Here is a 26,183-nt window from a genome sequence, read left to right on the forward strand (position 1 = left end):
TTTTCAGCTAATGATGCTAAATCAGCACAAGAGAAAAAAAAAAGTCCTCTCAGGTTAGAGGGCGCTGTTGTCTTTGTTCGCTCTCATGAGTGGCCCTAGAATCAGGAAGTAGTTGCTAAGGCGACTGTTTTAAGTGTTTGCAGTCATGTAGGTGTAGTTCGGCCAGGGCCCGAGGAATTGTGGATAGCAGGGCTCTGAGTACTGGTGATCCATCTCCATTTCAAACATGTCCCTGCTTATCTGACTGGAGTTCAATTTAGCAATCCATCTGCAACGTGGACAGTTGTCAAAGTACCTGTATTATAGTGGTTTATTGAGACCCAGTGGTACTGGGATTGCTCTCGACTGACCTTCTTTACTTCACAGTTTCACACAACAAACCCCAACAACAGTGTGTTCCCTTTGGGTAGTGTCAGGAAGTGTGGAAAGTGTTTATGCTTCAAAGTCAGGTGGTCTTTGTGGAGCTGTGGCATCTCATTGTTCATTTAAATCACTTCATTCCCACCATATGAAAATGTCTGTCATCCATATCAAAGGATCACAAGTCCTTTGATATACAGCTTTTTGTACATCTCTCACTTTGCTCTCAAAGGGTGCTTATGTTGCTGTCATGTGTTCATCTGACAACGCTGAAAGTCATTTATGTGGAAAATTTCTTGGGGGAACATATTTTGCCTTTGTTGTTTCACATATTGCATCTTCAGTGGGATTTGTATTTATTTATTTTTCAAATGAAATCAAATCGGACACAGAATGATAAAAACGAGCACCGTCAGTTCCTTTTTCATATCTTTATTAGACTGTTACAACAGTTCTTGCATTACTCACTGAGTTGGTGTGACAGGAAGCAGTATTTACCATGCTTTGCCTCGATCGTTCCGAACACTTTTTCATTTAGAGTCATCAATAGCTTGGACAGGGCTTGAAAAATAATGGAGAAATAATGGCTGCCGAGTGGGTCAGTGGGAAAGCAGAATGAGGAAAGCAGAGATGAAGGGGACACCCCCCCTTCCCCCATAGAGGTCTGGATGTCTTACTCAGCAGGTCATCCCTTTTCTCTCTTTCAGGGCTACCATCGATCCAACCACTTCATCGCCACTCAGGGTGAGTATCTCAGTGAGGCTGGAGTGTGTTTGTCAGTTTCTGGATGAATGTAGTAGCCACGATGGGGGTGGTGGGAGTAACGGTTAAGGAAACCGGCTTGTAATTGAAGGGTCACCGGTTTGAATCCAAGCTTGGTCATTACTTTGGGATGTTGAGCAAGTCCCTTAACCCTAACTGCTCTTTTTGTACGTTGCGCTGGATAAGAGTGTCTGCTAAATGAATTTGTAATTTTGTATTTGCATGAAATCCATGCCCTCAGCTTATTTATCAATCATAATCAAAGGTGAATGAAAAGATGGTGTTCTAAGGGTAAGGCAACCGTCAACTCCCAACTTAGTTTATTATATTAATTTACCTAAACCATGATAAAGCTCTTTTCAAGTCAGTGATACTCAACATGTGGCTCTTTGTCTTAATTTGAATTATTAGTCCCCCAGAAAACCTTAAAGCTGATATCTGGAGGATGAAAAGAGAGAAAAATCCCTCCCTAAACAGCTCCACTTCCTCCCCCTGCCTTTGCCAATCAACCAGAAGCCACGCCTCTACTTTTGTGCACGCACGTTGCGGAACATAACAACAATGTTTAACACACAAACACACGTGTAGTATTTTTTTTCACTAATAGAACACTTACGGTAGTTTGATTAAAACATGTTTATTACCTGTCCATGAAAAATGTTGCCAAATCATGGTCTGTTCGGAATCCTTTTAAAAGCCGCAAGTCCCTCCCCCTTGGAAAAGCAGCTCTGAGATCAATTCTGTTGCGGTCACGAAGACGTTTATCCACAGGATTTGTACCCGGACTTTTCTTTTGTTTTTTAATAGAAGCTTTGGAGTTTCGGAGCGCGGAGTGATTTCGTGCGCATTTACTTTGATTGACATTCTACGCTACATGAAGTCAAAGCCTATTGGCTGGGTGATCGCGGCGCGATTTGCAGTTTGTATAGGGGTTTATAGGACGAAGGCGGGACTTATATACATTGACGTATATGATTGACCACTGGCAGTAGACCATTTTAAAACTAGTTAGGTACTTTTTCGCATAAAAAATTTGAAACATTTTAGTTTTTTCAGAATTTAGCTTCCTTTTGCCAATAAATATCCCTTTGCCCTCATTTTTGTCCATTTTGTCAAGTTTTTTTTGATACTTTTATCCAATTTTTGTTGATTCTTTAACCATTTTTTGCCACTTTTTATGCAAATAAGCTACCTTTTGACCATTAAATACCACTTTTTCCCTTTCTCCTACATTTCGTCTCTTTTTGTACCACATTTTTGCCCTTTTTTACAAAACCAATTTCCCCCTGGGATCAATAAAGGAATTCTGATTCTGATTCTGATTTTTTTTTTACTATTGTTTGCTCACATTTTGAACATTTAAGCTTTTTTTTGCCTCTCTAGACTACTTTTAGCCAATTTTAGTCACTTTTTACCCTTTTTTGCCACTTTACTTACATTTTACTCATCACTGTTAACTGTTTGTTTACCTTCTCGGAAACGGCGGCTTTGTCAAATGGCTGGCTGTGATTGGCTTGATCACCATTCCATCAATCTTACTGGACCAATACGTTGTCAACAATGAATCTCTGTGTGAAAAATGAATGTTTTTTATGAAAGTGGGGGGTGTTGCATCCCCCACGGGTGAGACGCGCCTGGTATGAAGTAATCAAAAAAAATAAACACTTGTAGATTAGCAATAGATTAGCAATATTTGCAAGATTTCTGTCTGCCCATTTGATCCTGCTCAAGCACCATATTTTTATTCACCCTATCTGCTGTCAAAGACTTGCAAAGTGTAAATGAAACAACAGCAAATGCAAGCTACATTCTTGGTATTTCTTACCTATAAATATCCGATACGTACGTAATCGTTTCTCATTCAGATTTGCAGTGAGTTGGTGGTGGTTCTTCAGTTTGTCATCATTAGATACTACACTGTTGTTTTGCTCCCTGCCAGTGCGCATGCTCCTTGTGCTTGCAATTTCTGATAACTTTATTGATGGCACTTAAATGCAACATTCCAGGCTTCACACCTGAGGAGAGAAACTTGGGTTGCAAAATTACAAGCACTAACAACAGCAACAAACCTTTCCCTGTTTTGAAAAGCAGGTTTTGATGCAGCTTCTTTTCTGTTCCTCTTTCTTCCATCATCTCACCAGGACCAAAGCAGGAGACTCTCTACGATTTTTGGAGAATGGTTTGGCAGGAAAACTGTTTCAGCATTGTCATGATCACAAAACTGGTAGAGGTTGGAAGGGTAAGTTTTCCTCACTTCTTCCCTCCTTATCCTCTCCCCGTTTCTGTCAGCACCATGTGTGCACAGCTACCAAAAGTGATCCTGTAAATGTGTGATTAGTGAACAGTTTATACTGTTTATACTGGGGACCAACTGCTTAGATTTCACTGGATCTTTGCTGTGGAAGCCATGCTGTTAACTAAAGTTTCATTCTCTTTCACTCTTGTCTTTAAAAGTCTGACTGTAAGATTAAAAACACTATGTGTAGCATGCTATTTTAAAATGTTGGTAAAACAAAAAATACATTTTGACCTAATTGAGAAGCTGTCAACCAGTATTTATTTTTGTTATTTCTTTTTTAATATCAGTGGAAAAAACGATACCGCTCCTGAAGCGGAATTGTTTTTTTGTGAGTTTTTTTAGTTGTTCTTTTAATGAATTTTTTTTTAACTTCATTTATGAGTTTTAACATGTTCCATGTGACTCACTAAGACAGAAAAAGACATACAGCCAGGCACAAAGTACACATATAAATACAGTACTTAGTCCAGAGTTCATCCTAAACACAAGTAGAGCTAGATAAAGACACACACAAAACCACTTCACAAAACAACAAAATACACAATGTAGCAATAAGGCTATTAACATCATTGTAAAATATCCACAATTTTAGCCACAAACAAATTGAGTGGCTCAAGATATATTTATATAATGTGACCTAAATGTAGGTTGAGGGAGGGGGTGTATGTATATATCTGTATCAGTTTATCAGAATCATTTTAGTTTTTATTGCACAAAATCACAATTACTATTTTTTTTTAATTGCAGCTCTCATAAACAGTGCAAGACAGTGTAGAAAAACATGCAAAAGATGTAGGCAATAATAAAAAATATGTTATTATTATTATTATTATTATTATTACATTGGAAATTGTGAATTAAGTGTTGGACATTATTGGCGTATCGGCTAATGTTGAAAATATTCAACCAACATAGCTCATTTTATCTGCATGCCTTCCAATGTTCTTATTCTACTGGTGACAGCTGGTGTGTGAATGTAAACGTATATTGTGAACACATGCTGCACCAGTAAACTGAATATGGCGTGTTAATATGACACGTTAATTTATGCATATTAAATGCATTGAATAACGGCTGCATGCAATCCAACGGGATGGATTAATCAATCTATCAATCAATCAAATTGTATTCATAGAGTGCTTTTCATAGATACATTATTAATCAAAGTGCTTTACATCATTAAAACCTTACATACAATAAAAAATACACAAACAATCGACGGGAAACGCCACAATAAAATGCAGCTCAAAGAGCTCTCACAGAGACAACAACAAACAGAACATCCACCCCGTACAAACCCCTCCCATCGCACACGCACACACACACACACACACACACACACACACACACACACACACACACACACACAGGTTAAAATCAGAACAATGGCACATGGCTGGGTACAGAGGATCTACTGTAGGTAAGGAGACATCACAAGCAGCCGTCTGCACCAGGAGCAGGACACAAACCGTGGGCACAGGGTGACAAGACAGAGCCCCCAACACAGCAAAATATCAAAAAGCCATTTACCATCACACGCAGCCATGGCCCATCACAGCCCCTAGTGCAGAGGGCTCCCCCCGAGGAAACACTGGGATAGTAATCCTAAAAGATAAACCTAAAACTATAAAGAAAAAACAACATAAAAGAACAATCCAAAAACCTATAAAAACAACATAAAAGATAACTATCCTAAAACTATCAAAGCATAAAAGATAGAAATCCTAAAATGCATAAATACTGAGTTAAAAGCTAATTTAAAAGGGTGGTCAATTTTGTTGTAAAAACATGTTTTTTTAAACCCAAATAAAAACGTTAATTAAATAATTCATTCATTCATTCAAAACGCCTCACCGTGTGTGTGTGTCCTGACGTTGGGGTTTATTAAAAGGCCAACATGGGAGGACCTCAGGGCCCGGGGAGGCTAATATGGTAAAAGCAGTTCAGAGAGATAAGAAACAACAAGACACTTAAAAACCAATAAGAGAACTTTAAAATGGATCCTGAAACCCACAGGGACACAATGCAGTGATTTTAAAATGGGTGTAATGTGTTCCCGCCTCCTGGTCTTTAATTGTAAACTTGAAATACTATTTTTGGTAAGACCAGAAATCAGGGCATTACAGTAGTCGATTTGACTGGTGATAAAAGCATGCATTAGCGTCTCCGTGTTGGCCTGAGAGAGAATGGTGCGTACTCTGGCTATGTTCTTCAAATGATAAAAATCTAATTTTGTTTTGTTTTTAATGTGAGGGATAAAAGTGAGCTCAGAGTCTAAAGTAACGCCCAGGTTTTTAACCTGCATAGATGGAGTCAAAGATGCAGTTTGAAGTTTAGGTAAAGGATTCTCTCTCTGTGCCTCAGGACCACTATGTTGTAAAACATGCATAATTGTCTTGTTATTGAGTATAATAGTTTATCCACATCATCTGAACTCATAAATACTCACTGGCACATTTTCCTATTTTCGTGTTATGATAACAACAGCAAATTGTCAAAGCTGTCTTTTAAATCGTCACAAAGCCTCCAGTGTTTATCAAATGTGTAATAAAGCATTTTGGAAACCTCGAAACTCATTCTGGGCCACATTGGCTGGGTTGTTGTCTTTGTTTAAGCTTTTTTATGCTGAACATTTGTCGTGTTATTTTCCACCTCACAAATTCAGATGCTATACTGTAAATTGAACCATGAATATTCTATTGTTTCCTGTTGAGGAAAGAGAAATGTGTGTGTGGTCAAAATGACACCATTTCTACCCGCGTTAGTTCTCCGTGTTATCGTTCTGGGAACAGTCAAGGTTTAAAAAAATGCTCTTTGTGGCTGATAACGAACAACCTGTTCATCAAATAAAAGAAATTAAAGTCTATTGTGCGCTATGTTAACAAAAATTACCCACCTCCTGTTCATTACTCTGCTTTTCTTTTCTTTTCTTTTCTTTGCCCCGCAAAGGTGTTACATTTGCTAAGGAACTAGTTTTTGTTTTGAAACTGTGTTTGAAGTGTTGCTTCTGCAAGTTTCATACTGATTAAATGTGTTCTCAGTGCTATTGTTCTAAAGTCAAAAATGTACTATTCATCCTCGATTTTCAGTAATCACAATTAAGGAAGTTTTTCTTCTAGTAATTACATATTATACATTCAGGCTTGACGTGATGGAAATTGTTTTGGGGTGTTTACAAAAAACCCCAACCTGTTAAGAATCATGTATGTAAGACTGTACTACGTTGGGAGTTGTTGCACTTTTTTGAAATATTTACTAAACTAATTATTCTAGCTACTCACAGCTAGAAGGAAAATGTAAAACCTAAATATTTCAGCATAACCTAAATAAACAACATGTCAACAAATGTACTGTAGCTTAAATATTATTTACACTTTAATCACTTCACCTTTAGTTTAATTGTTTCACAGATTAAATCCCTCTGCTTTGCTCTTTTTTTTTCAAACAGGTAAAATGCTGTAAATACTGGCCTGATGACAGTGAGATGTACGGAGACATTAAAATCACTCTGCTTAAGACAGAGACACTCGCTGAGTACGCAGTTCGCACCTTTGCCTTGGAACGGGTGAGGGTTCTTTCTCTTTTAAACACAGAAAATACATAACAACTTGTGATTGTTGTGTATTTTCTGTATTTACCATAGTTGTTTGAGTTTTTGAAAAGCTCAAAATGAATTATTATTATTAATTTAAAATGTTTACATGTTCCCTTTTTCTTTTGAATGAGTTATTTTATATAGCAGTTTATCACAGTATATCTATGAAGCATTTGAAAGTAGTTTTCACATTGACTCACTACTGTTAACACAAATTAGCTGAGATACCTGGCAAAGTGTAGTTTAAAATTAGAAGTAGGATAGTGTAATATGAGGGATTAGACTCCACTTGGCAAGGGTTAGTGCTGATGGGCATAAAGACCACATGTTAGATTTAGAGGAATTAACACCAGTAGCTATGTGAATGCCCCTGTCGTTCTTCCAGCATCGCTTTTCACAGAGTTGTGCCCATGTTGGCCTCTCTACGCTGTCAATCTCCTGGGGGCATCTTTCTTATTGCGAGCGCTCAGAGCAGTGCTGGAGTGACAGTGGCACAAACACAGAATTATCATCACACTGTCACATTTGCTCTCCACGGGCACACGCCACTGCTTATTCAAATCGGCAATTTTGGGAGCTGGAGACGGCGTGTCTTTTCATAGGCCGTTTCCTCCCTTCTCTGAATTTCTGTCTTCAACAAATCTTTGCTTTTGCGCCTCGTCCTGTTTTCATCTCGGTGCGGAGGCACAAATTGCTGTGCGACTGCAGCAGCCTCCCAGCAGAGAACACAGACCCTGCAGCCCTCCCTGAGCTCCCCCGAGTCTCAGTAATTTCTTCCTGTGGGTTTGTCACGCTGCAACTCCTGCTAACATGTCACGCCCTAAGGCCCCACTGTCCTACAACACCCAACAAACACTCCACCTAAATAATGTCCAGAGAAGCAGAAAGTGAAAATGTTTGTCACATCCATAATGAAGAATGAATTTAGAATGCTAATGCACACTTTTCTCTGACAGAGAGGATACTCAACCAAGCATGAGGTCCGTCAGTTCCACTTCACATCCTGGCCCGAACACGGCGTGCCGTATCACGCCACAGGATTGTTGTCGTTTATACGAAGAGTAAAAGCATCAACACCTCCAGATGCCGGTCCTGTGGTGGTTCACTGCAGGTAGTGTGAGCTCAGCCAATGTTCTGTCCTTTTTCTCTCACTAAATATGATTATGAATCTGTGTACTGTTCATTCTTTGGTTCTTCTTCATTTTAAAACCAAATCCAAATAACAAATAAATGGTGTGGGTGTTTTGTGTTGATGACTTTAAACCAAAACAGAAATACCGAAACATCAAAAGCCAGATAAGCAGCGTTTTTCTGTTTAGAAATTAATGTGGTAAAATATTGTTCTGTTTGTGAGATTTTTGGATATTTACAAGGAAATCAGAGCAAGACCTTCAACACGTCACATCCTGTCAGAGCGAACAGGACCAGAACTGAAGTAAGCTGCACCTGGTTTCCCTTCACAGGTCCTGTATGGGCCGCAAATTGTAAAGTTGCCCATGCTAAAATAAACAACATTTAGCAGCGAACCCTTGACCAGATTTGTAGCACTATTTGTGAAATAATAATAGTAATGTTTTTTCTCTTGTAAAATAATGTCAACGTTAAATCTAAATGTTACATTGAAATCCAAATGTTACATTGAATCCCAAATGTTACATTTAAATCCAAATGTTAAAACTAAATCCAAATGTTAAAACTAAATCCAAATGTTAAAAATCTAAATGGTAAATGTTGAATCTAAATCTAAATGTGAGCTTTAATTTGGTACTACTGATGAATTTGCATTTTACCTGGATATTTAGTTTCACCCATGACATTTAGATTTAACATTTAGATTTGACATTTACCATTTAGATTTCGTTTTAACATTGACATATTTTTACAAGAAAAAAATATCACAAATATTGCTGTAAATCTGGTCAAAAGTAACGTAAAAAAAAAAATCCAAATCTTATGCATTTTTTTAACATGTTTTGTTGCTAAAAGTTGCTGTTTATTTTAGCTTGGGATACTTTACGATTGGCGTCCTATAGTCCTGGACCATGTCTCCGCAAACAATAGAACTGTTTAGGATTTATTTCAGCAGTTTTCTGCTCCTGCTCCTGTTTTCATGCAGTCTGTGGATGTTTCCGCTCGTAACAGCCGCTCACGTTTTAAGTTTTGTTTTGTGGTGTTATGGTCCAAATAGTATCCAAGTAAACTGGTGACTGACTATCAACTCTGAGGCTGGTGTCAGAAACAATAGATGTTCGAATTTCTACATCTATTGTTTATTTTTTCTGCATGTTTTAATAGCGTGAGCCACTAACGGCAGCCGTCAACACAGATGGAGGTTGATCACAAGAAACAAGGAGCACCAGTAGATTCATTACACCACCTCTGTTTCCTTTAATGTATTAATGTTTCAATTCACCAGTTCTTCATTGATGTGACTTATGCGCTGCTCCTTTTTTAGTCTGGGAGTAAAAGTCCACCCCCGTCTGTGGGTCCCCTCTGTGTGGTGAGATTAGAACATGAAGATCTAGTCCTAGTTTCCCCGTAAATATCTAAATATCACACAAACAGAAAAAGATTTCATTTTAAAACAGGAAAACACTGCTTGTCTGGTTTTTGATTTTTTTTGTCTTTATTTTTAGGTTTTAAGTCATTAAAACAAAATAACCACACTGTTTATTTGTCATTTGGAGTTGGTTTTAAAATGGAATAACCAAAGAACGAATGGTACATGGATTATTATGCTGGTATGAAGAAATAAGAAGTCAATGAAGACTTTTTAACCTTTAACACCATTTTTCATGCAGTGTGGGAGCGGGACGCACCGGTTGCTATATCGTGCTAGACGTCATGTTGGACATGGCTGAATGCGAAGGTGTGGTGGACATCTACAACTGCGTTAAAACCCTTTGCTCTCGACGCATCAACATGATCCAGACAGAGGTCAGAGCCAATGCAGTCACACAATGAACACTTAAGCATCCACACAGCAGTAAGGAAACTTAGAGGGGCAACGTCCAAATATTTGTTTTTCCTTCCGTTGTTTGGAAATTCAAAGAGCGAGACGGATGTATTAGCATACTCCCACTCTGGGACTTATGGAAAGGTCAGAGCAGTAGTTTTAGAGAAAAGACTCACATTTTCTGTGTGTGTGCTGTGTAAAACATGCTGCTCTTTAGAAGTTCAAATCATTTGCATATCTACTCATGTAAATCTGGCTTTAAATTTGCTGTTTGATAGATTTGTGGTTATTTACCCATAAACATTTATTTATTCACCAGCACTGTTAATACTGAGCTGACATTAAAGTTAGGATTTACTGTATTTTTCCCATTTGCATATTGATAAAATATCTTCAGTGATGTTACTAACATGCTGAAGTTATCCTTGACATGTTTTTTCACCCTTTCAACTGTAGTAGACAAACAAAACTGATGTGGCGAGATTTGTCCTCCTTTCACGTTTGATAAAATAACCAATATGTTGGTGTAAAATGTTATTTTGTTTATGCATTTATTTATTTATTCCTCATTGTCTGCATTTTTTCATTTGAGGTCAACACTACATGTAGTGCTACTATGCATGTTTTTTTCTTGAAAAAAATGTATTAAAAATGAATTATAATACATTATTGTGACCATTGCCGGTCCTCCCTAAGGTAAGCAACACTTTATTATGGGAAATCACTGAATCGTGATATCAGTATCGTGAACAAAGGATGGTATAGTGAGGTACCCTGTGATTCCCACCCCTTCTTATAACGTATTGGGATCAGTACAAAGAAGCCCGTCCACACTCTTGCACACACTGAGCCAACTGAAGGTTAAATGTTGTCTTTCCAGGAGCAGTATGTGTTTATTCATGATGCCATCCTGGAGGCGTGTCTATGTGGGGAGACCGCTATCTTAGTGAATGAGTTTGCTGTGGCTTATAAAGACATGCTGCGGGTCGACTCCCAGAGTAATTCCTCCCCGTTACGAGAGGAGTTTCAGGTGAGTGTTTTATCCCAGGTGATGATGCTCATTAGTCACTTGTGGTAATTTTCTGTTTGAGTTGTGTTGCATGAATTATTTGCTGTTGTAAAGCAGATGTCCTCAAGCTAGGGTCTGAGGACCCCCGGGGGGCCTCCAGCCGTATCTTGGCGTCCATGATTTTTTTTCCTTAAACTATTATTCATGTTTTATCATTACAAAAGTGTATAACTACATATTGGGAGCAATGCACCAATAAAACAAAAAACTTTAAATGTACAGTGTATGGACATGACACTCTCAGTGGCTTTAAAGCCATTAATAAGCAGTGATTATTCTCTTAATGAGACTTTATTAAATTATTTTTAACATTAACAGGACTGTATAAGTATATAAAGATTCAGTAATATATGTATTAATGTTAATAACACTGAAGATGTAATCAGTAGCAGCTATATGTTAATGAGCTTCTCAATACAGCCTTGTTTAATTCTTATTAACATTACTAAGGCCATTTATTAATGTTTAAGCATGCTATTCATATGTATTATATTCATTATACATATGTTTATTACAACTTAATAGCATTAATATATATTTGGAAGCAGTTCCCACTTTAGATTCAGTATGAGTTGCCTACCCCTGCCTTAACTCCACCAGTTTCCTCCACCTAACCCAAAAAATGCCAACATAGCTCTAAAGGTGTCATAATTTAGCAAATGGGCCTTTATGACACCTTATTCATGCTAATGACAGATAATGACAGCCTTATGTGTAAAAATTTAAGTTAAAGGTAGGGTAGGCGATTTTCAAAGGCTAGCATGATTTTGAATGTAGCCTCCCTGATGGCTCCGCCTTTACCCCCCTCGCCCCTTCGTTGTCTCATGTCTCATTTACCAGTAAGTAAACAATAAACTTTACCATTATATATGTTAAAAAACGTGACCAAAAACTTTGTTTTAACTCCGTCAGCGGTGACGCGTTTTCAACGTGAGCTCGTGCATGCGAGGGTTTAGAACGAGCAGGGAGACAGGGAGACGTGATTGGTTAAAAAAAAGGTTTGTTTTTTTTCCACTGGATGAAGTTATTGCAGGTTTACAGCTGCTACAGTTGACAGATTTTCTTCATTCCTTTTTCAGAGCTCATTAGATCTTAATTTCTGTCTGGACATGAAGACGATTTCAAACAGGAAACAGCCACCTGGGTGTGCCCGGGTCAGCACTAATGCTGTTCCTGTTTCACTGTTCCGAGCATTTGTTCCCATTTTGTTAAATGTAATTATAGTTCTTTCATGTGTTTTGTGTTTCACTATAAATGCTTATAAATTTACACGATAGCATAATGTTCAAGCTTCTGGGAACAGACTCACTTGAGATATCTGAGTCTCTTTCTTCCTTCTGTTGTGTCACACCACTACCCCCCCCCAATGCATCTTTCAAACACTCTTGAATGTCACAATATCCTTACCTCAGTCTCACCTCACGTTTTAAAACATTTCCATTTGCAGACGCTAAACTCTGTGACTCCCCACGTGGATGTGGAAGAGTGCAGCATCGCCCTGTTGCCAAGAAACCGTGAAAAAAACCGCAGCATGGACGTCCTCCCGCCTGATCGTGCATTGGCTTTCCTGGTCACAACAGAGGGAGAAAGCAACAATTACATCAACGCAGCGCTGGCTGACAGCTTCCATCGGCAGGCAGCTTTCATTGTGACCCCTCACCCTCTGCCCGGCACCACAGCTGATTTCTGGAGGCTGGTTTTTGACTATGGCTGCACAGCTGTCGTAATGCTCAACCAACTGAACCAGTCAAACTCTGCATGGGTAAGGTCAAAGTGTTATGTACCATTTTATTGTTATTGATTTGTTGCTGCAGGAAGAAAAATGAGATGAAGAAAGTCCCAACATTGATAGAACTGGAGACTTTTTGACAGGCCCTGCCTTTACCGTTGCTCTATCTCACTGCACTGGAGATTAGTTCCTTCATGCCATTTTGTCTGGCTTTGATCCCTGACCCTATTGATCCCAAGGCATGACTAGATAACTGCTGCCCCAGTTTTCCCCTCCCCTTTTCAAAGATATATCTCTGTGGAATAGATTTGCTTTACCCTCCAGCATCTTTGGGCTATTCTTCTGGCCCACTTTTTCTCTTGAGCATATGTTTTTTCTTTTTCTTTTCAATGCAGCATTTTCTGCTCTGCTCAGTGTAGTTTGCTTCTTTACACAATAACCATAGGGAGAAATTTAACAGGAGTTACAAGTTGGAGAATCACTCAATGGCTGACTTTAACAATTAGTTTGGGTGATGGCAAAAAATGGTTGTATTTACATTGTTTATTTTCCCTTGAGGTAAATTGTTTCAGAAATGTCCATAAGGCAACTTGTTTCTGAGCAAAATAACGCAAACATCAGTTAGAAATGTTTGGTCTTGGACACTTGGGGTCGCATTGTTGTTAAAGAAAGGCAGTGGATATCCGTACGTTTGCCGTATCAATATACCGACGGTACGCAGCGCCCCTCATTCGCCAGTTTAGGTCATGTGATAGGTCAGTCATTGGCCAGTTTAGGTCACATTACTAAGACTAAACCTTACCCTAAACCTAACCCTAACTCTAAACCTAACCCTAACTCTAAAAATTGTTGAGATATTGGGTTATGACCTAACCCAAACCCTATCCCTAACCTTAAACCTAATCCTAACCCTAACCCTAAGAATTGTTGCGATATTGGGTTATAACCTAATCCTAACCCTAAGACGCTACGTACATGTACTTCGGTAACCGTACCAATATCATCAGGGGTTGTCCATACGGCAACTGTAGAAATACTTTCTTAAAGAAATTACCATTTAAGAACACACGTACTGTTTGAAATAATCATATAAACTGAGTAGGGCAGATAATACTAGCAAAAGTATTGACATATTTTCACATTATAACCATCTTTATGTAATGTATTTTATTAGGATTTCAAGTGACTGACCAACACAACGTGCCACATTTTTCAGTTTTTTCTTAATTATAATCAATAAATAAATGAGAGTTATATGTATAATTTTCTTACCACTTCACAGTTAATACACTTTATTGGTGACGTTTATCCACAGATTCCTTTTCATATCTTTATACTCTTTCTTTTTGAAATAGACAAAAAATGAATTTGTCAGAGCAAGTCACTGAGGTTACATCTTTTATATTAATATTCACTTCTATTTAGTCAATGTCTATCTAGCCCATTTTTAAGCAGCGTACATTGAGAACAGTCATGTTAAAGACGGCTGTCACGGTAAATGATTGTTACTTTAACACTCATTATAGGACCTCCTGCCTAAAGCTATGCATCATAACCAGGAAAATACCAACATGTCCTCCAGGGCTTTAAAAATCACTGTTGAATAGTTGATAAATGACCTTAATCTTTCATCTGAAGCAATGTTGGTCTCATTAAAAGTAGAAAGGGTGTGCTGCTGTAGCGGCTTGCTTTTTGTAGCCCTTCTGTGTCCCTGATTGAAAAAAGAGAAATTGCAATCGCTCGTGTCCACTTGCACACATTCATCCGCTGCATTTTAAAAGTTTTCATCTTGTTTCTTCCAAAGTAATGTAGACCTTTTGGGTCTTGCTTGAAAACTGAATTATAGCCACTTTGGGTTCTTTATTGCAGGGTCTTGTTATGAACTTTGGTATTGAGTTCATTCGCTTTGTCTCCATCTTGTTGCAATCTTTCAAAGCACATTAAACTGCCCCAGCTCTGCGCTGCTTTTCTCCTTAAATTCACACCAGCATGGTATCATTAGACCTCAGGCTGTTGAAAGAAAAACAGCCAAGATGGTTTGTTTGTGTGCTTCTTCTGCTTAAAGTTTAGTCTCTGCTTAAATAACTGTGCTTTAAAAAGTTTTGCACCCTCATTTATTTATTCTGTGTCACTTTGCATCTCGACTACATCAGCCCACTGTGTTCTTTGTGTAGCCCTGTGTTCAGTACTGGCCGGAGCCTGGTTTACAACAGTACGGACCAATGGAGGTGGAGTTCCTGTCCATGTCAGCAGACGAAGATGTCATCACTCGTCTGTTTCGGGTCAAGAACGTCACCAGGGTGAGTTTCTGCAGAAAGCCTGTGCAGAACGTGCTGTTCCCTTCTGTGATATTTCACAAACGATAACTCGGAGCCTCATTACAAATGCATTAGCGGTGATGCACATTGGTAATTCAGAAGTGACATTTTACCTACAGGACATTTAGAGCTGCCACGTATAATGTGTGTCTAAAAGCGCTGACGTGAGTTGTCAAAGTGAAAGCACTGGGAGCCACACAACTGGAACCTCATTTGAATTTTTATACAGTGTTTATGTGCAAGATGAAATTGTTTTCGTTGACTGACACCGTATTTCTTCACACTGCATGCTTCAGTGATGCTGGAGCACAGTGTGGTCCATCTGAAGTCAGGGCATGAAATTGGGGAGTTAGTTAGTTCAAATAACATGCAAAACATATCTACATAATTGTCTTTAAAAAATAAAAAATAAATACATAAAATATATTGCAAATATGCTGATAAATAGGTTTCTATACCTAATACCTCTATAGTTAGCATGTGGGAGAGGGCTGATGGCATTTCTATGTGATAAAGGGCACTTCAAACCCTTTTTACCTCTATCATTATCCCAAAGAGGCATTTTCCCTTTCTCAGCTGCCTGCTGCCTGAACAATGAAGGAATATTCATCCTCACAACAACGGCCATATTTTTCTCTGCAGAAAATTCCATCTTATTGGGCTGTGAAGAATATTTTCTCCTTGATTTATTCATTAAACAAGTCATGCCACCTGATCTCACACACAGCATGTAAAAAAAAAAAAAGTTTTATTTATATAGATTATTACTTTTTTTTTTTCCTTCATATTTTTTTCATGTGTATTCATACAATTGAATTTGCAAGAGCATATGCAGCCATGCATTCAGGATTATACAGTATATAAACCCTCGACTGGTCTGTGGGCCAGTATTGGTTTTGTCTTTCCTCCCTGAGATCAAGCAGCAGATATTATGACAATGAGTAAATTATACTGATTTTTGACTTTTGAGTAAATTAAGAGGAGTTGTCTTACATGTCACTGTTTCTAAAAAGGGATGTATTTCTGGGATTGTTTCAAATGGAATTTTTTTTTTGGCAAAAACTAAGTATACTCACTTCTCTAGGGACCACTACACCACTGTTCCAGTCCCATGCCATATTGCCTCAGTTGCAAAAACAGGCCAATAGTCCTAAAGGTGGCGCTACAACAAGTCTCCTACAGTGCATTAATGTTTGACTGTAAATGGTTTTGTAAACGTATACTTGCCCATTCTTGCCAAATACATTTTCATTTACTTAAAAAAATGACTACATTTTGGAGTTATTGTCGATGATATTTGGAAAATATTTGAAATTTATCTCAAAAACTAAATATTTCTTTCTACAGCATTTTGAATTTAGCTCCCATGACATTATCTCATGTCTCATGGCATATGTAAGCATCAGTTTTTCACTTATGGAGCAGATAAATCATTGTTCAAAACAAATTACCAACATCTAAATGCTGTCTTGATGCAATTGTTGTCTTAATAACTGAATTTTTGACAGCCGCTTGAAGTCTGCCTTTAAAACGCTAACAGCTGCTGCCCTGTTTTGCTAAAAAATGGCTTGGTCTCGACCATTGCTGTGCAGCAATCTCAAATAGTCAACTGAATGGAATGTATCTCTATATCAATGTTTTCTACTCAGAACACATCACAGCGAAGGAGAGGGCAGCTTAACACAGCATGAAGAATCAAATCACAGAGAGACACACCTCTGCCCTCCTCACTCTCTCCATCAGTGTGCATCGTATTTTCTTAACGATTTACAGGGTTAGGGAGCAGGAGTGTGTGTGTGTGTGTGTGTGTGTGTGTACAAAAAAAGTTGACTTTGTCGTTTTGCACAAAGGCAATTCCTCCATGCATCGTTGGTGTCTTTATCAGCCCAATTTACATGACTTACAGTTCTCCACTGATCCTTAAGAATGAAGTGGGATTCTGCAGGAGAAGGTTATGAACACAAAGGGACCTTTTTTCATGCATAGCTCGGGCCGTACTTACACCTCCACACTCGTATATCTTAAAGTCAGGCTGCTGAGTGAGCACAGCTGAGAGTGCCTGCAAACAGCCTGGGGAGCAGTCAACAGTGGTTGTTAGCTGACACACACACACACACACGCACGCTTGGGAACAACTTGGATGCAGCACACTCATTGCACATACACTAACATAGTTTGTTTACTTGAATATTTCCTCTTTCCTTTGTGTTTGATCTGAAGCTTCAGGAGGGTGAGCTGATGGTGTGTCAGTTTCAGTTCCTTCGCTGGTCGGCGTACCGCGACGTTCCTGATTCCAAAAAGGCTTTTCTCAACCTTCTCGCCCAAGTGCACAAGTGGCAAAGGGACTGTGGAGAAGGACGCACTGTAGTGCACTGCCTGTGAGTGACTTGGAGCTACACCCGCACTTTCATGAATACAAAACTTCCTCCCCTTCACTTTTCACAGAGGGATTCATGGTTTAAAACATATTGATCCAGTTAGATGGGTTGAATGGTGATCAAGCCATTCACAGCCAGCCATTGATAAAGCTGCTGTTCTCAGAAGGTAAACAAAGAGTTAACAGCGATGAGTAAAGTTTAAGTAAAGTGATGAAAAATGAATAACAAGTGGCAGAGACCGGTAGTATTTAATCGAAAAAGGTAGAGCAAATTGTGTCAAACGATTGTGAAAAAGGGCAAAAATGTGGAACTAAAAGTGGCAAAATGTAGCGAAAAGGAAACGTGTTATTTAATAGGCAAAAGGTAGTTTATTTGGATGAAAAGTGGCCAAATGGTTAAATAATCAACAAAAATTGGATAAAAGTGGCAAAAATAACTCACAAAAATTTACAAAGGTTATGCAAAATTGATATTTATTAGTAAAAGGAAGCTAAAATTAGAAAAAGTGTAAAAAGGGGTTAAAAGGTTTCCCCTTTTAATGTTTTCTGGGGGAATGATAATTAAAATTAGGACATATAGAGTCTTATGGTTGTAGTAAATTAATATAATAAACTAAATGGTGAGTCGACGGTTGCCTTACCCTTAGAGCACCCTTACTTTTAAAATCGCTGCTCCACCCCTGGCTACACGAGCTATGTCCTGTTTAGTAATGCGAGTCAACATAGATTATTCTCTTTCTGCCAAAATGACATTTAAAATGTGTTGAAAACCACGGTGTGACTCACATTGGGCCAGTATCGCAGAAATGTTTCTAAAGCAGTGTAAGCCGTTGGATGAGACTGTGGCTGTGTGGAGCTCCGTCTCCGTGGAGTGATGATGGATTAGATTTAATGAGATGCCGTGCATCTCAATGTTCCCTGGCAGTATTTTATAATGTGGAGAAGCAAACAGTGGCCTCAATGTGCAGCGCAGTGTTGCACTGTGCTGTTGTCCTGAGCCCCCTGAGTGCACACCCTGCTGATGAATATGAATGGGCCGCGCAGCTCATTGCCAACCCCGTCACACGTTCATCTCTCGCCGCCCTCATCCAAAAGCACATCACTCAGTGCTGTCACACAGTGTTACCCACGACAACCGGGAAAGAGATTATGGAGATCAAATCAATTATGGCTTAATACAGAATGCAACGGTTCTCACTACACTAAATCCAGGCCTGCCAACGCACTGACGACGATTGATTACCTTAATATTGCTTGGATACGCTGCACAGTCCTCCATGCCTACCTTTACTGTGTCAGTCCCAGACGAGAGGAAGTGGATTGACATCCGGTATTTTATTGATTTTGCCTTTTATTTATATCTGATTTTTTTGATGAAATAGCACATGCTGCTGAATCATGTACCCTTCGTTTGTTGGTTATTTCGTGTGGTTACAGTAACAGTGTGGTTGTTTTGTTTTATTGACTTGAAAACTAAAACAGAAATACAGAAAAATCTAAAAACCAGACAAGCAGCGTTTTTCGGATTTAAAATGAAATCTTCTGTTTGTGTGATATTTGGATATTTAAAGGAAAACGATGGACGAGAGCTTCATGTTTTAAGCTCACCACACAGAGGAGACTCACAGACGGGGGCGGGCTTTTACTCTGCTGCGTTTGATGAAAGTGATCGTGTTTCGTTAAAGAGTTATTGATGCTGGAAGTCCGAATCTGTGAATATCTTTCCAACTTTACAGTGTTACGGTCCAAGGAGTTTCCAAACAAACTGTTGACTGACTATCGACTGTGAGGCTGGTGCGTGGAATAGTTGTTAGAACTTTACGATTTGATACTTTTGCAAAAAACATTTACAGCTTTTTTGAGGGCAGTAAAAACAGTTTTTTTGCACGTTATGATACCGCTATCCACGAACGGCAGCTGCCAGCACAAACAAGGAGCACTAGTAGAATCATTACGTCACCTCTGGTTCCTTTAAACTCATGTTATGTGTATATTTTACGTAAGATCCATTTTTCATTTTAGTTTTTTATTCGTGTATTAATAACGTTTCTATTCACCAGTTCATCAGTTGAGTGACTAATGCGTTGCTCCTTTATTGTCAGGGAGTAAAAGTCCACCCCCATCTGTGGGTCCCTTCTGTGTGGTAAGCTTAAACATCAAGCTCTCATCCATAGTTTCCCCCTAAATATCCAAATATCACACAAACAGATGACTTCATTTTTAGAACAGAAAAACGCTACTTGTCTGGTTTTTGATTTTTCTATGTTTCTGTTTTGGTTTTAAGTCAGTAAAACAAAATAACTACACTGTTTATTTGTTATTTTGATTTGGTTTTAAAATGAAATAACCCAAGAACGAATGGTACACAGACTGTTGCTTTTCTCTAGTTTGGTATTTGCTGATTTTTTTTCCTTTTGTTTCTTTCAAATGCAAATTCTTCTAATATTTGTCCTTCCGTGTCCTGTATGAACAACATCAGAGCGAGGGCTAAAGCTATGGGATTACATACGCACGCTAAGATATACTCTGTTCTTGTCCTCCAGTAATTGGTATAACATATCAGAGAGCTCATTCCCCCAGGAAAGGAAAATACATTTATGAATTTGAATACTGAATATATGTTATGCCCGCGTCTGTGGGTTCAGCAAAATGGAATTTATTGGTTCCTGTGTATTAAATGTAGATTTGTTTCCACCAGTCCGGCATTAAAGATCCAAACCCCAGGTTAAAGTCAGGCCAAAAGAGCCAGAAACTCATTTATGAACATCAAATATTAAAATAAGATTTAATAAAAATGGAAATGTGTTAAGTCGTACAAGTACCGCAGCGATTCTCAGAGGGAATGAGTCTCCAAAGTTAGAAATACACACAGTCGGTTATCAGCTGTTTAACTGTCAGGGAGCTTTTTATGCATGATGTGACAAATATTGAGGTCACTCCGTGTGCACGTGAATACTGGCTCCTTTTTGCCCCATTTACTAATCATTTTTAAAACAAAATACACAAAACTGCCTTTTTTTCTTTAAAAAATGTTCTGTAGACTATGGTTCATTTTTTCCCCTCAATTACTTAGATTTTAAAAACCAAGTTCTTATATTCTGTGCACTTTTTTCCTTTTTTTCCCAAGCCATAATTTTTGTAAAACTAACAAATAGTAACAGTCCCTAGTTTGGTTCTTTCCATTTGATCTACACACAGATGACGCTGCACTCCTTAGTGTATCATGCAGCAGACTGGAGCATGTGTCGTCCACACTGGTTTAGTATGGATGTGTATCCTCCTCTCAGTGACAGCTGCAGAGATTTATTGAGACTCAGCCATGGGTTTGGAGATTTAAGGGTCACTGGGAGGATAGACATGTCAACATTGATCTAGAGATTGGTCCAGAACGGTCTTATATTTGTTAACTAAAAATGTTCCTCATAGTTTGCGTTGACTACATTTTTTTAAGGGACGACAACAAGACTATGACTAAAATACGTGTGAACCGAAGCCATATCAAAATATATTGATATTTTTCGATAACTACTGAAAAGTTCTGATTGGATGAAATCCAGTCAAAACCACTTTTGTTGTGTGGAGTTATATAGCACATTTCATACACAAGGAAATTGGGCAACACGTTACAATAAGGTCAGTTAAGGCATTATTAAACATGAATTAACAGTTTAATTACGTCTCACCTATAGTTAAGTAATGCTTCTGAGGAACTCCTATACATTTATTAAGGTTTATGTCAGGTTAATAATATTACGTAATACCTTACTTAAGGATAGGTAAGGGCTACCTGATGATGACATTGACATACACACTCCAAATATAAACACTGTAAGTAAATGATTATGAGGGACATTATATTTTACTATTATAGTAATAAGTAATGCATCCATAAGGATAACTAATTATATTATATAACGTTTATTAATGCTTACTAATGTTTGAATTTCTAAGCATAGATTAACTGCGTATTAATACATTAACTGGTATGTTAGTTAATACGTTATAATTAAACTGTTAATTAATGTTTAATAATGCCTTACCTAATGTTAATTAAGGGACCCTTATTGTAAAGCGTTACTGGAAATTCAATGTGCTTTACATGATTTAAAAGTGCAATGGAAAACATTGAACAGAGTTTGAATATTAATTAAAAAAAATTAAACATTAGAGCATTAAAAAGAGTTGGAAATGCACATAAAAACATAAAAATCTCCCTCTCAATCATAAGCAGTAGAGTAATGGTTCCCAAATGGTGTGCCGCGGCACACTGGTGTGCCTTGAGGCAAGTCTGGGTGTGCTGTGGGATTTTGTTACAACCATACATTATTATTGCACAATTTTTTTATTTTTTATTTTTATTTACTTTTTTGTATGCACTCATTTCATAATACAGAGGCAAACGCTATACCTCCAATTTTTTTTGAAATATTTCGTTAATAAATATTTCATGAGTACTTTAATGAGTCTTTGTCACATTTTATATGGCATTAGTAAATAATGATGCACATTTACAGATATTGTACATGATGTGAGTGATAACACGTGTTAGAAAGGCTATTTTGCACAATAGGTGTGCCTTCAGATTTTTACTTGTCCTTTGGTGTGCCAAAGAATAAACTGATTGTGTTTGTAGATATAGGATGTCTCATGTGGTCTTACGCTTTTATCACATCAATCTGTCTGTGTATTTACAAACATTAATACAATCCCATATCAGGTTGATCAATGGTAATTGACACTTTAAATATGCATTAACTCTAATGCTTTATATTTTAGTTGACTATATCAAAAACCTAATGAACCTAATTCGTCAGTTGACTAAAACTAGACTTTAACTGAACTAGTCCTGATGACTAAATTTTGACTAAAACTAAGTCAAAAGACTGACTAAAACTAAATAAAAATGTGATTTGACTAGTCCAAACTTAACTTGATATGAGCGAGAAAGAAATAAAAAATATGTAACAAAATAACCACACTGTTTATTTGTTATTTTGATTTGGTTTTTAAATGGAATAACCAAAAAACAAAGGGTACACAGATTTACCATACCTACTGTATATCAACTCTTTTTTCTTTTTTTTGGCTCAAGTTAACTTGAATTAATTCAGTTGCAGCAAAAACAATGAAGTTTAATACATCAAACAATAAAGACATCTGTAGTCACAGCTTCCACATCACAGCCTGTCTGGGCTGTTGTGCTCACAGTTGGCTTTACACTGTTACTACTCTGTGGGACTTGTGGTCCACGGTGTTGTCATCTTTTGCACACAGGCCTTATGCAGAGACTAGCTGCTGTAAAGCCTGATGCCACAGAACATAAAGTAAATTCATTGCAATGCCAAAATGTGCAGTAAAAAAAACCCACACTCTGCATTATTATACTTTCCATTACAATGCACATAAAACAATTACATTGTTTTAGTGAAAGATGTAGATTATGGAGTTTTTTATGCAAAGAGATTTAATGCTTTTCAAACACTTTCCACAGCAATGGCGGAGGTCGTAGTGGGACTCTCTGTGCCTCCAACATTCTCCTAGAGATGATTCAGTACCAGAACATGGTGGACATCTTCTACGCAGTCAAAACTCTACGGAACTGCAAACCCAACATGGTGGAGTCTCTGGTAAGCCTATCAAGGGTTTGTTTTTTAAAGGTTCAGTATTATGCTATTTTTCACCTATTTCTAATTGTTCTAAGAACCCCAAGTACATAGTGTTTGAGGTTTATTTTCCCAAACTTGCCTGTTTTCTGGAGTTTTAGTCACTTTCATACCGTTCCTAAAAACAGGCCGTTTTTTGGGCCTTCATGCATATGCATGAGTAGGCGTAAACACACAAACTACTTCAGCGCTACTTCAGCAGGTTTTTTAATCACAGCAGGAGGAGTGTAAATCATTAACAGTCACGTTCTTCTCCTCCTCACCTCTTCTGACCACAGAAATAGTCCATTTAAGGTGATAGTCCTACCGCTGCGTCGCATTGTGTCACAAACACGTCAGATCATCCCATAAAAGTGATACGAGGCAGTATAACGGATGCTAAAAATGAAACTGCATGTGAGCGCTCATGCTGCTCTGCAAGGAAGTAAACTCTTAACACTGAGCTGTTTCAAACACTCACATGAGCTGCTACATCGCGTTCTTGTCACCCTCACCAGAAATAGTCAATTGTTTTGTACACCCGCTGCATCGCACTGGGTTACAAACACGTCAGATCATCCCATACAGGCGATATGAGGCGCTATAACGGCTGTAATATGAAACTGTAATATCAACCTGCCTTCGTTATGTTTGTTTTACCTGTGAGATAGTTTGAGAGGGAGGAACTTGCATTCTTATGTTGGGTAGGAGGAGCCAGGATTGTCAGGAGTTTCCACCTTATGACGCATGAAGGGGGAAAAATCCAACTCGCCCGTTTGGAGTTGACTTTACAAAATGTGAAATAACAAAAAGGGAGGAAACAGAACTTTTTCAACTTTGGCCCTCTGAATGAGACTATGTATATCATTGTAGAAAAAACCATTATAAATTTTCATAATACTGTCCCTTTAAGTCAAATTAAGCAAACCATTTTAGCAAGTATTTAGATTGGTTTCTCTTTTAAAATTGAAATTGTGTTGTTGTTCTTTTTTCCTTAGGACCAGTATCGGTTCTGCTATGACCTTGTCCTGGAATATTTGGAGTGCTTTGAGGACAGATAGCAACTAAATGTTTACCACAGCAGAGAAATCCCATGCACTGGGAAATTTCATTCAAAGCCACGCAGTGACCTCCCTCTTCTTTAATGTTTGGACCTGTGGATTTGAAGCACAGATAAAGCAAGCAAGGAATGGAAAAATAAATCAAACATCCCAACAAAGTTGTAACTTTTAACCTTTAATGTACAGGAATGATTTCCTCCTCATTGGTGATGTTTATCCCTTTTGACCTTATTTGTGTTATTCTCATATTATTTGCCTCCTTGACTGAATCTGATATTCTGCAGGGTTTGTGAAGCAGCAAACCAGTATTTATGTTTTTTAGCCTGCAAAACAAAACTGTTTGTGCGGGCAGAGAGGTCACATTGGCACAGTTTCTTTCAAACACTGAGAAGATGCAGCAGCATTACCTGACTTGAGTATTTTCCTGTCTTTTAAGAGCTACAATTTAAAGTGGTCCACTGTGGCTGTGGCATTTCTTACTCATCGACCATAAACTGCCTTACTCTCCGATAAATATGCGTTTTTAACAAAAAATGGTGTACAAAACAGGAACCACGTCAAGCTTAACCGGCGCAGTTATTAAGCACTATTGATCAAGCTGTACAATAGTGCACCGTGTCATATTTTTGCCATAATGTCTGTGCTGGATCATGGTGTGTGCTGAAGGCGGACGATTCCAGAGCCTGATGCCACTGCTAGTGGTGCCTGTCTCCTTCCTGTCACAGTGCCAATCCCTTTGAATGACTTGAATCCTTTTCTTTGTTCTTCTTGATATATGCCTGTGAACAAACATTAAGTAATGCATCGGTTCATGTTCTCGCTCCAAAGTGATTGTTTGTTTTAACCCCGGTGGGAGAGAGAAAGAAGCTGGGGTAAAAAAAAGCTGCTTGGATGCCATAGTGTCGGTGTGAACAATGATGTCCCATTGCTGCTTTGGTGAAGTGTCTAAAACAGTGCTGTGTCACCTTTTCACTCATTTGGCCAGTAAATAGCCAATAATGATTTTCATATAAACCTACAATTTTGACTGGTAGTGTACATATTTCTATTAATAATGATGAAAAAAAAGTGTGACTAAGACTCTAAATAAAAATAAAGTTTTTGGCATCATAGCTCATGAATATACAGAAGTGGATTCGGACCAATTTTGATAGAGAAAATGATTTTGGGCAAATCAAGAATAAAGTAGAAATGTTGAGATTAAAGTTAAACTTTATATGATGTTGAGTTTAAAGAGTAACTAAACCCCAAAACCACTTTTTCTGCTAAATACAAATGTATGTAGGTAAAAAGTAGTGCTGTTGATTGATCCTAGTCCAACTCTGAACATTTTAGTCAAATTTAGTCAATTTGGCACATTTTGTTGTAAAGTGTCTGTGACTGCCCTCTATGGGTTGAAACCTGGCTATTACAATTGACTTTTGCTATTGGCTGAGAACAAGATCATGTGACTTTTGGGATCATCTGGTGTCACAAACAAGCACTGTTGGCTCTGCATCTTTTATAAAAACTAGCACCTGTTTACTAGGTTGGACTGAGAGAAAAGTGAATATATAGGTATGTTGAGTTGTGAGTAGCTAGTTAACATCGCATAGATTGTTCATTGGAGGCGTGTCTTAAATGCTGCAAGAGCCCCCCCATAATTGAGGCATTTTTTTAATTTCCCTCCTAGTGGCAGGTCAGGAGAAAGCAGGGGTTTAGTTGCTCTTTAAAGTCAAAAAGACGAGATTGAAGTCGAATTTTCAATAAAAATAAACTCAAAATACATTATTGTGATGAAAGTTGAAGGTATGCTTTTAACTCATTGGCTGCCAGCCATTTTCAGAACAGCAGGCCCCTCCCTGCCAGACATTGTAAAGCATTTTAGCTGATTTTGAAGACCCACAGAATATTTTGTACTATGACTATGTAAAATCTGAAACCAGATTCTGAAAGACAATACTCTATTTACATTAGAAAACATTTTTTTTTTTTTTTGTTTCTAGCTTGTTTTGTTCTTTTGTAATCAGCAGTTG

General features: G+C 38.0%; 1 protein-coding gene across 4 annotated transcripts in view; it reads left to right on the forward strand.

The window, feature by feature from the left end:
- The window catches only part of ptprub (protein tyrosine phosphatase receptor type Ub), a 223,150-nt gene extending 197,714 nt beyond the window's left edge, over positions 1-25,436 (forward strand). For all 4 annotated transcript variants that reach the window (XM_028470131.1, XM_028470132.1, XM_028470133.1 and 1 more), the window contains 11 exons: positions 1,068-1,104; positions 3,264-3,361; positions 6,870-6,986; positions 7,973-8,127; positions 9,818-9,953; positions 10,853-11,002; positions 12,489-12,803; positions 14,945-15,070; positions 17,309-17,466; positions 22,957-23,092; positions 24,106-25,436. In XM_028470131.1, the coding sequence (XP_028325932.1) occupies positions 1,068-1,104; positions 3,264-3,361; positions 6,870-6,986; positions 7,973-8,127; positions 9,818-9,953; positions 10,853-11,002; positions 12,489-12,803; positions 14,945-15,070; positions 17,309-17,466; positions 22,957-23,092; positions 24,106-24,168 (1,491 nt within the window). In that variant the 3' untranslated portion in view covers positions 24,169-25,436. The remainder of the gene's footprint in view (positions 1-1,067; positions 1,105-3,263; positions 3,362-6,869; positions 6,987-7,972; positions 8,128-9,817; positions 9,954-10,852; positions 11,003-12,488; positions 12,804-14,944; positions 15,071-17,308; positions 17,467-22,956; positions 23,093-24,105) is intronic.
- The last annotated feature ends 747 nt before the right edge of the window (positions 25,437-26,183 follow it).

The sequence above is a fragment of the Gouania willdenowi genome, chromosome 16, assembly GCF_900634775.1.
Source record: "Gouania willdenowi chromosome 16, fGouWil2.1, whole genome shotgun sequence".
NCBI classification, from domain to species: domain Eukaryota; kingdom Metazoa; phylum Chordata; class Actinopteri; order Blenniiformes; family Gobiesocidae; genus Gouania; species Gouania willdenowi.